Genomic DNA, 13404 nt, shown 5'->3' on the forward strand with positions numbered 1-13404 from the left:
AGGGACCCGCGCCTTCAGGTGCAGTGGAGCAGGAAGCGCCCGACATCCCGGAAGGAGAGCAGGGCACAACGATTTTGTCGCCCCATCGAAAAAAAAACAGCGGCCTTAATGGGCTTGCAGGTGCCTGACCAGGTACGGAAGAAGGCTTTTTTTTCAGTCTGCGCACAGGTCCATGCGGACCACCTCGATGCCGGAAACTTGAGCCCTCCAGCTGAGAGTGGCGTCCCGGAGCCAAGAGAAACCCAAAATGTTAAAGAAAGCCTCCCCCAAAGGGACAAACCTGCAGAGCAAATTGTGCTACCATCCACCATCCTTACTGAAGAAAGGAGCAACCGAAGAAAAAGGACACTTGCAGCTACAAAAAAACCCAAATCTACCAGCAAGTTAGCGCCGGCCTATCGAAAACAATGCAAGGCAGGTGGTCTGACGGAGCATAATGCACCGATTCTGTCCGATGAAATAACAAAGTCTACTGATTCACCTCGTTGTTTGCAGAAAAACAACAAAAGCCCCATAAAAGCCACTCCGCCCATAAATCCTCAGAGCCAACATTTTTTTTTTTTGCCCTTGCAATCCATCCCTAAACCCACACTCACTATCCCTATAATGGCAAAGACTGGTATGTTGGTGCCTAAGCCTTCTAACTTTGAAACCGCCAATCCATCTTCTAATTTACACATCTCTGCGGACCAAAGACAAGGCTGAACAACTTCTCACAAAGAACAAAAAGCCACTGGTCCAATCAGGGACAAGGACATACCGGAGATTGTCCCGTTCTCAAACCAAACACAGGTGCTTCGAAAAACAGTTCCCCAACACGATTGACGTCACAGGATTCCTTATTTGCGAGGTTGCAGAGAAGTCAGAGACTAAACGAATTGCCATAAAATGCACCAAAAGGCACCCCTTCAAAGAAACCAGACTTGTTAACCATCATGTCTGCAATCACAATTGCATTAGCTTCGTTTGGAAAACTTTACGAGGCACTAAATGACACTCTTAAGGACCATACAACTATATCAGCAATGATGCATAAAAAATGTATCTACTTGGAAGGCTACATAACAGCTATGTAGAAAAACATCAACTCCCAAAACTTAGCGTCTGAATTGACGCACAATACAGATCCAACCCCTCGAGAAAAGAAAAGAGTGGGGACGCTATCAAACCTTCTCCTTAAATTCAATCAAAAGGACCCCATAAGTGAGAATGTCCCCCAATCAGTGGGTGTGAGTCACGACGTGCAAAGGAATCTAAACCCGCCTGAGTAGACTGCATTGAAATCACCAATCACTACTGAGGACTTCTTAGCGGATAAGAAATTTATGAACATCACTCAACACTTTTTGCCATAAACCGAAGCACAGAATATCGTCCGTACTGTCGTAGCACCATCATATAAAGAAAAGAAACGAGACCCTGAGCGAGAAAAACCGAGGCATGACAGTGATCGACCCACTACTCGATCACCACTATCCGGTCCGAGAAATACATGGGACAGGACTTCTCACAAGAGAATTTCCATCTCTCCGACACAAAGAAATAGTAGTAATGTACGCTCGCCGGCGCGAAAAGACCCAGGGAAAAGCAAGCAAGAAACCCAGAAACTGGCTCGCCGAAACTCAAGATCCAGTATTGTAAGAAAATCTGACCACCGGCCAAAGCACATCCGTAGACACCTCAAACCACCAAGTCTTTACGTCAAGAGACAGGCAAAAAACAGCTATTAAAACTAAAGAAAAGAATTCTACACCTATGAACATCTTCAAATTGGAGCAAATCCCACGAGATTTTGAGAACCAAATAGAGGAACGGTCTACAAAATATTTTTTAAAAATCCCTGTGTTTAGACCATTAACCCCAGACCATTACATCCTAGTGGTGCCCTATCATAAAGACCATAAAGCAAAAACATATCTCCACATATCTCTACATTCCACCCAACATTCACATAGAATGGAGGACTTACTGAAGTGTGGGTAATATTTAACAGACTTGTCAGAAATCAGGCGAGAAGTCCAGAAGCACCATCAACTGAGGCCACTCCAACCTTCAAGAGTGCACTACGCTACAAAAACAGAGGCACTGTACGGAATTAGCAGGCTGTCTAATAACACCGAAATGGATTCCGCAAGTAAATAAAAAACAGAAATTGCTCTTCTCAAAGTACTTAACGAACCAAACCAAGAAAACCCACATCAAGGAAATAGATTTGAAACCGTAAAATCAAAATATGTTGACAAAAAAAAAAAAAAAAATAAAAACACCCCGAGTTGCCAGACGACCGAGATGAGAGTCCCAAGAGGCCCTGATCAAATGTCTACAAAAGACACCACAAAAGAACTACATGACACCCAAACAAAAGACCAAATTCCAGCCCCACTGAAGCAGCTGTGGGCTTGGTTCCCGAAAACTGTCCAGTAATCCAACAAGATAGCAATTGCGCAGAAAAAAAAATTTAAAGGGGGGTGGGGGAAAACAAACCCTGCAACGACGTCCATATTATCCACTTCCATTTTGAAAATGGGATCATGGAACATACGTGGCCATCAACATCTTACGAAAACGGGAGGCATAGATCTGGGCAATTTTGATGTCCTTGCCCTACAAGAAACCTGGTTCATGGAAAAAACCCTCAATTAACGGCTTCTCCATCGAAATTTCCCCAGCAGTAAAAAGCTTGCTATGGCGACTGTCGTCTGGACTGTTACTCGCGGTCCGCTCCTTCACGTGGGATTAGCATCCAAAAACAACTCACTGACTCACAAAGCCATCTCTCCATCCTGGTAACTTGGGCTCACCTTGATCAGCTGACCGGGAAAAGTGTAACCACTCCAATAGTCATAATTACGACATACTGGAATCCACAAACAATCACGGATAATACGTTCCTTGGGATCATGAAAAAGGAAATTGTGACATTTACACCGAAAAACAAGTCACGCATATTATCTGGGGCGACCCAAATGCAAAACGTACCAGATCCAGAGAACCAAGTTCCAAAATAACATCCAGAACGCCAGCGGAAAAACAAGGTTCCGCTTGGTCAGTCTTAACGGACTCCTGGAATTTCCATGACATCGATCAGGTCTTTTTTAATCCAAGACAAATCCCGACGTGGGAGAGAGAAAAATCAACAGCTACAATCAATTACATTTTTGTCTCGGAAGCAATGCTGAACCTAATCTCATCTTTCGAGGTTAATCTAACAACAGCTAGCGATCACAACCTCCTGAGCGTATCATGGGATTCACCTACTAATACTAATCCAACAATGGCGGAAAATGTGGAAAGCAATCAGCAAGGAAATCGCCCAAGATTAACAACCCAAAGAATACAGGAATTGACGTCCAATTATAGCCGACAGCTCCACCTAAATGGAGCCGAGGCCTCCTCAGCGGGAATAGACCATCAACCTCTCCTAATCCCCTATAAGAAGGGACCTACAAAATACCACCAGTTGTCTCCATCCACTGTTTATAAATTTGACAAATTACTGGTCGAGAAACTGCACTTGTTGAGATAATTAAAGAGAAATGCGCGGAACTCTAAATCAAAGCTTCTACAACTACAGCTCGTTGAAGAAACTAAAATACAAAGCCTCGGTCAAAAATCATGGTTTAAACCTATATCAAAAAGATTCAGAAAAGATGCTAAAGAAGGTTGCTGGCCATAATGCCCGGGAATTCTGGGGTCTAATCAAACCCTCGGGCGTCCATAAGGAATTCACCTTGACTAACAGCGTCAGCGAAGAAAGATGGAAAACCCACTTTTCATCTCTATTCAAACGTCCTTCCAAAGAACCCACGCTCTAAACGGAACAGCCAAACACAGTCTGGGAAGACCTTTCGAACAAAGACATTATTGAACCCACAACATGTAAGTTGAAATCATCAAGAGCCCCAGGACCCGACGGGGTCACTAACATCAACCTAAAGAATTACCCAGCAGAGTGGGCGACCTTTATCAGTTTGGTCTTTAGAAAATACAGCGACTCAAGATCCATTCCAATATCATGGACCTCTTTGGTGGTGGTGGTGCCGATTTTCAAAAGGGGAAAATCGAGATGACCCGAGAAATTAATCACCCAATAGCTCCTCGACACCATTAGTAAACTCTATGGATCGCTCTTATTAAATAAATTGCAATCATGGATGAAGACGTCCCCAAGTGCTGATCCTTTTCACAAAGGCTTCAAGAAAAACTGGCACCTCAGTCAACATCATGTTAAGCATTGTAAAAAGTAAAATCATGGAAGGCAGTGCTAGAGTGTTCCTGGCGTTCATCGATCTTACGCAAGCCTTTCATCAAGTAGACCGGGAACAACTGTGGTCAAAACTCCTGGCCTGGAAATGCCCTAGCGAAATCCTAGAACCAATTAAGGCATTACATTCATACACTACGATGAGAGTCGGACTTAACCAAAAAGGCCTCCTCTCAGATGAGATACCCACCAGAAGAGGAGTAAAACAAGTGTGTCCCTTGGCGCCGGCACTATGCATCGCTTTCGTGGGCGACTACAAAGAAACGTGTCTGGACATCAGATCTTTTCCTCCTAAAATCGGAGGTTCCTGGGTCGCTCGTCTATTGTATGCTGATATTACACTACTGGATCAGACGCCGATTGGCCTACAAAAGGCACTCCCTTCTTGTCCCCCCTCGCTCATTACGATAACCCTCGGCTCACCTTGAATCTCCCGTACCCCCTCTAGTTTACGCTCTATCCCTTTCCTCGCTCCCTTACGCTGGAACGCTCTTCGTCTCTGTACTACTCCAACTCTACAGCAATTTAAATCCAATCTCAAAGCCCTTCCTTCTAAGGACCCATTTCCTAGCAGCCTACATTATACCATCACCCTGCTTCCCCCCCTTCTCCCTTCCCTCATGGACAACCCTACAACACATTTCCGTCACGATCCATTCTTAATTTAGCACTTTCCCCACCATACCATTCTTATGTTACTCTGCTCTGCCCTTGTGCCTAATTTATGTTTCCACCTTCCCCATCAAATTCTGGCCAAGTCACATTCTCACACCCCATTGTCAAGGACTCATGTCCTCTGCTCTGTTAAATTTTTGTAAGCGTGTGTATGCCAAAATGAATTGCTTTCCTGCAATGTATATAAATAAATCACATTCCTGAAGCCAGATAACATTTATGTAGTTCGTATTTTGCATTTACAAAAAGTGCCCAGATAAACATTGGCCACATCTATCAGATTGTGTTTAAGGGAGGGTGGGGGTGATTTCAAAACAACAATAAGGGCAATTTTGTAAGGTGGGGTATACAATGGGATTGATTAGTGCCAGTTGACCACTCACTGAGTAATAGCTTATTAGAGGGAAAGCCTAATTCTGATTCATGTAAAGGGTGTGTGGTGTGCATGCTGGAAAAACAAGCTTCATTCTTGGAAATGCATACATTTGGCAAAGCTATCGCTCTCCTAATTAAATCCTCTCGCCCTCAATGGTGTCAAGAAAAATAATGCTGCTCCTCCTAAGAATGACATTGAAGCTTGCAAGTTGTGTGGCAGCAATATTTCTTATAGGGGGTGTTATTTATATCCCACCTGTCACAAACACTAATCAGGGGGAGAAACGTCAGCTCATTTACTCCAACGGCTGTACCACTGAATCCGTTTTGGCTGATAAAGACTGCCAACAAATAAACAATTAAACATTGTCAAGTGATGCAAGTTGCTCCCCAGCAAATTATACCTGGATCAGGAATGATGAGGAGCAGGAACCAGGCCGACCCAGGTAAGTACAAACAGACAAGATGAGTTATTCTCTTAGTTACATAGAGGTGGGAGAGAAGGTCTTCAGCATCTGCCCTGGTCCCTATCCATACTCCCAAGTCCCTAACCGTCCAACTCGGTACACCCATCCCCCCCAACACTCTACATTCCACCCAACATTTTATGAGGCCCAGCTTGCAAACACACAGTCATATTCAAGATACCACATCAAGCCACGCCCCTCCCAGACACACATCATTTCACACTTTGACCACTCTTCCATAAAATGCTTAATTTGTCATAAAATAAAATTCCAGATCCGAAATGTGGTCTAACAACCATGCACCACACTGAGTGAACACATTTGGAGATGCCGCTGCAACTCCCACCAGATCATTTGGGGTTGATCGGTGCACGGCCCATGACAAATTTGCACTTTCATATTTGGGTCTCCATAGGACAAACAACACGTTTGACTGCTTCTGTAAACACATCATCCACGTTGTCTTTTTTCCCCATTTCTATAGATAGCAAGTATAATATTTTATCAGTCGCTCTACAAAATAAATAAATGGGAGCAAAAATGCTTTCTTCCCGTAGTAAAGTGAAAGACATATGCAAACAAAATCATTAGTAAACTGATGAATGTGCTTGCCAAATACTGATGCAAAACCGGGCAACACTCTGCACAAGCCTTTCACTTCATAAGTGCCCTTGACTGTCCTGTTCCCCTGTGTCACGCCATCCCACTAATGGAGTTGGCAAAGGTGTGGCACTGATTGCAGCCGCATGTTAGCATGCTTAAAACATGTAAGTCGGAAGCCTGGCACACACCTACATATCATATAACCTGTGCATTTGTCCATTACTATGCCATCATATTTTATCATTGCTCGTTCCTTTTAGCACTTTTCTTTTCCCACCAGTAAGGTGCAGAATGAGACAGGACTTATTTTTGGCATAAAAGGCCGCAGATATATTTTCACATATTAGTAAGTATCATACACCATGCTTGATGCATACTGGAAGAGAGGAGTAGTGCCAAGCTTAACAAGACCCCGCCGAGTGCCCCTGCCGGCAGGGTTGCAGTAGCACCAGAGTCGTACAGGCTGTTCCAAGCCATTCCACCAAAACTCAAGTGTTCCCATTCCATGCATAACAAGGTTATCCAGTGCTGTTTTATTTCTATGACATCTGTGACTTCGAGTGGTGAATTTGAAATGGGAAAAGTTCCAGAATTGAAAGATTGAGACCAAGAAACTAGAAGGGGAAAACTTGAGACACATTAACACAGGTACAGATGCATGTACATGCCCCTTAATACCACGGGTGCCTGGCTGTTGCCCACACCACATGCCCAGACACCCACTAAGCTGCAGCATGGTAGCAGAGCAGCACCAATTCCATGCAGGCTGAGAGGAGCAGTGTGTGTGCGCGAGGCCAACATGAAAACCCAGCAATATCAATATTCGGTTCGTTTATACTCACGACAATGGATAACTAGCACAGCAATGGCTCATACAAAACCAAGAGACAACCTGTTTACGTTAGTGAAACGAGTCTGAGACAAATAAGTGCCCGTGGACATAGATAAGTACCAAGGGTAAACCCTGGCACACGCAACCACAAATTAGGTTATGCTTACAGTACCTAAGAAGTTTATCTGCCCAAACACACGTGTACATATTTTTTCATGCATATGTGTGCAACAAATTCCCTTTCCTCCCCAGTCCCGCGAGACGTTTTTGCCTGAGATAGATGGGAGGGGGAGAGTAAGCAGGGTACTTTATTTGCCAGTCTGGATGACATGAACGACTTTGCTATCTATACAACACATGTTCTGTTCAAATAAGTTCACAACCACAGTTCTCTGAACACTGTAGTAAATGCGACAACAACACCAGGAAGTCTCAACGATGTGCACTAATTCAGCCCCTGAGGAAAATCTACGATATGGTATGCAAGCCTCCCCGCTGCCTGTCATACCTTTATTCACAGGAGCCATCTCCAGAAAAACGACAACAAACACCAACTAAAGTGCAAAATGGCGACCTTTAAATTTGGCGCTAAAGCAACCAACTAAAACCCTCCCCTTACAGTCCCAACTTAACCCTCTTCCTATGAAACCTGTTCTGTCACAGGCATGCTCTGCAACTAGGTAAGCAATAAGCACAAAAAAGAGACTAAACAAATTCTGGGACAAGTGCAGCATAACTATCGGTTGCAAAACTGCACACTTGGGGGCCATTTTAGGGACAGGCAAAAGTCACAGGAGCGTTCGTAAATCAGAAACGAAGGTCTGACCTAAACATTATTGTTGATCATTCTTGTCTTTCCGTGATGTATTATGTTCATAGGTAATGCGGTGTGGTAGGTTTAATTTTACAATGGAAGTCGTCGAACTATATAACACGTTGTATTGAAAGTAATTTTCTTTAGTGATATAAACTATTCGGATATTTACTCAAGATTGGTAAATATTTAACATAACTACTTTCTTTACCGGTTCGACTCCTAGAAGCAAAAACCGGTGTACAATTGTACACTGTGCATAACGAGCTCTGACGGTAAAATACAAAAAAGATGGCCGCTACCGATACTACTATCAACGCATAGTGTTGCATCTTGATCCTTTGTCAATGCCCAGGATTTCTGACGTCGGGGCTGGTTTGTTGCCTCTTTCTTTTTCCGATCAATGTCACTGAGGCTGTGTCTTTGCCAGTGCCACTGGACGGTGTGCACTGTGCCGCATTCAACATTTACCTCCATGGACCCTGGTTGATATTTTTGTTTCCACCATGAGTAAAAAGAATCAAGTGTCGTACGTCCGACCAGCCGAGCCTGCTTTTCTGACTAAATTCAAAAAGGACGTGGGATTCAAAGAGGGCCCTGATGTGGAAACAAAGGTGAGTGACCTGCTGTGAAGGTAAAGGGGTGATAAGACTGGGCCCCTCAACACGCTCCCGTTTCAATATGCATGCATGCCAAAAATTTGCCGCAGTTGGGAGGGAGACTTTGTAACAGAAATTAGGAGAATTTAATTTTCCCATTGGATTGAATTGGGGCTACAAATATTTTAGGAAGGAGAAAGTAAAAAATAGCACTATTTTTGAGGAATAAATCGGTAGTCTTGGCGTGATGAATTATATGATGGCTGAGAACAAATTCATTCAGATTGAAATCCCGCCTGCATACCACGTCATCAATTACCATGGGTTGTGGTGTATTTTTACAATTTTCAAATGTGCGATGTTATTGATCATTTATGCTGCGCACTATCACTACCGGAGTGGTCCCCTGGCACTATGGCAGATCTGAAAAGGATGGAGTGTGGGGTGGGTTAGTAGGGCATAGCTGGAAGAGGTAGAACTAGAGTTGTGATGTCCTGTTGACAGCTTCAGTTCTGTTTGCACAGCTGGCTGAGCTTGGGTTGAGATTTACGGCTCAGTAGTTTTCTATCTGCCGTTTGTTGTAGTGAAGTGCAAGTGGATTGCTGTGCAGTGAAGGGGTTGTGTTTGTTTAGTGTTTGAGGTGTATGTGGAACTTGAGATTTTAGGGTTGAAATATTGGGGCTTTTCTTGCCTTGTTTCAGATTTCTGCGCTCAGCATCTCTGCCTGTGCTGTGCATTTGTAGCGGTTCATTAGCTGGGTTCTGCACATGATGGTGGCTCTCCTCTCTAACTGTCTAGCGGTCTATGGTCATGAGGTGGTGAAGGCCTCTCCCCATCCCTGGGTAGATATGCGTATGGTTGAATGGTTTGTTCTTAGGTTGCCACGGATGTGCTTACCCTTGCCTCCCCCTCAACCCTTGGTGCGGGGACTCCACCCCCTGAGGAAGGTGCTTTAGGGCATCCAGGGGTGCCAGTTAATTGGGTAATGCTCCTCCCTCTGCAGCTATGGTGTGCATCCCTTGGGTGATGTAAAAAAACATGTATACTTTTTGGGGGGCAAAACTGAGCAGGTCCAGTAGGTATAGTTGGATGTCCTCGGTGGTGCACCCAATCAATGAGGCTACTTATTTGGAAATGATCATTTTTGTGTTTTTATATTTTTCCACCATTTTAACATATTCCTTACTGTATTACATCTCCCCTGAGAAGCTTAAGTCAAATTCGTAGCTTTAATTGTGTACTTCTCTGCTATGACCTAGATAGCGCAACGTAGGATGCGTGCAGATTAACAAGAACATTTTATTTCCCATATGAACCAGTGATAAACAAAATGTACCCGGGCAATCCCACCCTCCCCTTCATGTGCGCGGAGAGGGGTTGGAGATTGGGATTGGGGGCATAGCTAAGTATGGAATTATGTGTGTGCCCCGAATATAGGATGCTGTCTGCTTTGCATAAAAACAAAGTGCATTTTAGGATCATAAGAATAACCACCAATTTGTCAAACATGTCTCCGCTAGTACCCCCTCCCAAGATCCCTGGGCATGGATTGTATGTAGATCTCACAGTCTGCAAGAAAAACGGATAGATACGTTTGTGCTACATCGTTGTAGGATATGTAAAACAAGGTAGCAGGCGCCCCTCTGTCGATAGAACATGGCATGATAGCCTGTTCTGTGGTTTTTACTCACTGTGAGAGTCCGCAGCCATCGCTTTTGGCTCACTGTACTTTTCACAAAGGAGGAATATCCATTTGCATATCAGTCTTTGTCCCGCCCACAAGGGCAGTCCAGCACCTAAATGCCAGGAAAACCTCATTTGAACAAGAGTACCAACAGCAACCCCATACAGATGTTTCTGCCTTGCTGGGCCTCATCAGTGAGGTGGAGCTGTGCCTCCTCCGAGCAGGGGGTCCATGTAAGGGTGAATTCTCAGAAATGTGCTAATTCCTCTCAAGCTTAGAGACCTCCAGCAACTTTGCTGGATTTTGAGGACTTGATTTTTTTTACCTGGAGAGAGTGAGACCCTTTTTCCCACTCATGTATTTTAATGTGATTTTTAACTCTGTGTTTCTTTTGGTTGTGGAGTCTGACAAACTCCATAGGCATCATCTTTTGCATTGTGTCACACAGAACCCTGAGTGCAGTGGCACAGGGAAGTCTTCCAGATTTCCCAAAGGTTTAAATATAAACTACTGTTTCCAAGAGCAGTAAAGTGAAATTGACTTTACTTACATTTGTAACTTTCTAGACCCAGCACACGCTATCTTACAATAGGGCGCTTGAGGGGTTACTTAGTGTCCCCTTTGTCTAGCTTCTCTTGTAACATTTTTATGTTTCCCTTTCCTCAATGAATGGCTGGTGGCAGTGTTTTACTTTTAACTACCGTGGTGTGCTTTTACCGCGGGCTGCAGTCGCTGCTTCAGTAAAGCATCCAAGGGTGCCATTTTTGTCAAAATGGCTCGGTCTTCTTTTTTCGCCATTTCTTCTAGGAAAGGTCCTTCTTGAGATGGACTCTGCGTGTCGAACCGGGGTTGGTCGCTTTGTTCACTTTGCCTTTGGCAGGATTCACGAGTGAAGCCCGCCTCTGGCTCCAGGATATCTGGCGGGGGCAGGAAGTGAGGAAGGTGCCTGTAACTCCCTGTGCTTAGTCTCCTAGGAGACAGGAATGCACGCTTAGGTGATTGGCCGGCTGACTGTTCAGCAAGGACAGTCACCCTGCGGGGTGACTGACAGCTAGGCTAGAATGAATGGGAGAAACCTGCATAAAAGGTGAGGCTTTTTGGCTTGGAAGGCAGAGTCGACCACTGGACGAAGGAATCCGAAGAAGAACTTGAAGAGGACGCCTGCTGCAATTCCTGGACTGTTGGCTTGCCCGGTGAAGCCCTGCTGCTGTGCTGAAACTCCAATTTCATTTTTTCCTGGAGAAGCCCTGCAAGGACGACTTCTCCCCTTGAGTTGGTGGGACTCATCAACTCCAAAGTAACCCACCTGGACCTCCTCTCAGAGCTGGTTGAAATTCCACTGCAGTTGCTGCTGGAACCGAATAGCCAGGGAGAGGAACACCAGATCGTGTGCGTTGCTTTTAAGCTGGCCAAGAGCTCCAGGAAGATCCTCCAGACTCCCAGGAACAGGACCGACCGAGCCTGAGCCACCTCAACAGAGTGCTGGACCCCCAGAAAATGCAGTGTTGCTATTTACTGTAGACGCAAGGAGCTGAAACACAGAAGTGCCACTTGTTTGAAGATTGCCGGTTGCAGTTGGTGACCGTCCCATTGCAGTGCAGGAGTCCCCAGAAGTCCCCCCTCCTATCCCCATGACTGAGGCCCGGAACATCAGGACCTGCATAGCTGCACAGGAACAGAAGCCATCTGCTGCACTTTTCTTCACCCTAAATGTACTGTGCAGTCTAAGAGAACATCTCTTGTCGTGTAACTCTGCTTATTCTCTGTTGGTGAGACTTGTTGTGGTTGCTCTGTAGAGTTGCCAATAGCTTCTTTACTTCACAAGACTAAACAGCTTGTGGCCCTACTTTGATTTATTTTTACCTGGAGAGAGTGAGACCCTTTTTCCCATTCTCATGTATTTTAATATGATTTTTAACTCTGTTTCATTTGGTTATGGAGTCTGACAAACTTTTCTTCTTTTCTACAAAGACTTCTAAAAACATTGTGCAAGACTTTTACCTACCTCCTGAGAAGTGCTTCATCCACCTAGACTTTTGCCCAATTGACTTTGGCCTAGCCTGGCTCCCTGAATGACTCTTCTTTCCTCTGTTAGTGTGTTTTGTCTTTCTTCCAGGAAGGGCTTAACTAACTTTGCATTGGGGGGTTTACAAAAGTACTTATCTGCTTTGAGAATATTTGTGAGATCTCCTGTTTTGTCATAATAACCTTTCTCTTTGACAAACTCAAGTGTGATTTCTAAATGCCAACAGTAGTATATTAATGTCCACAGTGTCCTAGTTACTAAAGTCACCTGAGGGTGTAGGAAGTGTGTGTGTGCCATCCCAAAAGGGTACGTACTGATTTAGAAATATTAAGAGTGTGTATTTTGGAGTGTATTTGTGTTGCTATTATATTGCCCCTTCTGAAGAAGGCTTACTCTAACTGACTTATATAAATGAATGATTTTTTAATAAAAAAACCTTGTGTGTTAGAGTTTATTTGAATACTTGTCACTGTGAATCTGTGTAACTCCCCCTACAGCTCACATTGACCCATCTTTTTAAAAAAAAAAACATATTTTTATTAATTTTCAATGCATGTATCAAAACCATTACATATAAATCTTCAACCATAACATATTAATACCTTCCCCCCCAACCCCCTGACAGAGAAAGTCTCTATCCGTGCATGTCTTCTCTAGGAAGTTCTGTTCCTTTTTCACGTAAATAAATCCAATATCCTTATTTTTTGTGGACACCATTGTTCTTTATAGTCCGTTTGAAGAAAATCCAGTACTAAATCCCAATCATTTCTGAATTTCCCATGATCCCCTTGGATGTTGTAGGTTAATAGTTCCATGGCCAGATGTGTCCAGACCCTTCGCGTCCAATCTACTGCCAGTGGAGGGGATTTGTGTTTCCAGTTGTGTGCGATTTCCAACCATGCCCCTATTAGGAGGCCCATAAAGTTTCTCTTCTGTGTGGTACTTAGCACTTTATCCCCGGGATCCCAAAAGCCCCCTAGCCATATTTCTTCCCCCAGGTGTTCTGTCCCCGGGAACATTCAATGCATTTGGCTTTTAATCTCTCCCCAGTATGGGGATTATCTT

General features: G+C 44.2%; 2 protein-coding genes across 3 annotated transcripts in view; one reads left to right on the plus strand and one right to left on the minus strand.

The window, feature by feature from the left end:
* Positions 1–7830, minus strand: part of KIF15 (kinesin family member 15) — a 2141222-nt gene extending 2133392 nt beyond the window's left edge. Inside the window, exon 1 of one of the 2 annotated variants that reach the window (XM_069648268.1) lies at positions 7725–7830. In XM_069648268.1, the coding sequence (XP_069504369.1) occupies positions 7725–7743 (19 nt within the window). In that variant the 5' untranslated portion in view covers positions 7744–7830. The remainder of the gene's footprint in view (positions 1–7724) is intronic. The other variant, XM_069648269.1, reaches the window with a different exon arrangement.
* A 581-nt stretch (positions 7831–8411) lies between these two features.
* Positions 8412–13404, plus strand: part of KIAA1143 (KIAA1143 ortholog) — a 47946-nt gene continuing 42953 nt past the window's right edge. Inside the window, exon 1 of the mRNA XM_069648270.1 lies at positions 8412–8644. Within this exon, the coding sequence (XP_069504371.1) occupies positions 8537–8644 (108 nt within the window). The 5' untranslated portion in view covers positions 8412–8536. The remainder of the gene's footprint in view (positions 8645–13404) is intronic.

The sequence above is a fragment of the Ambystoma mexicanum genome, chromosome 2q (genome assembly GCF_040938575.1).
Source record: "Ambystoma mexicanum isolate Mex_15411 chromosome 2q, UKY_AmexF1_1, whole genome shotgun sequence".
Taxonomy (NCBI): Eukaryota; Metazoa; Chordata; class Amphibia; order Caudata; family Ambystomatidae; genus Ambystoma; species Ambystoma mexicanum.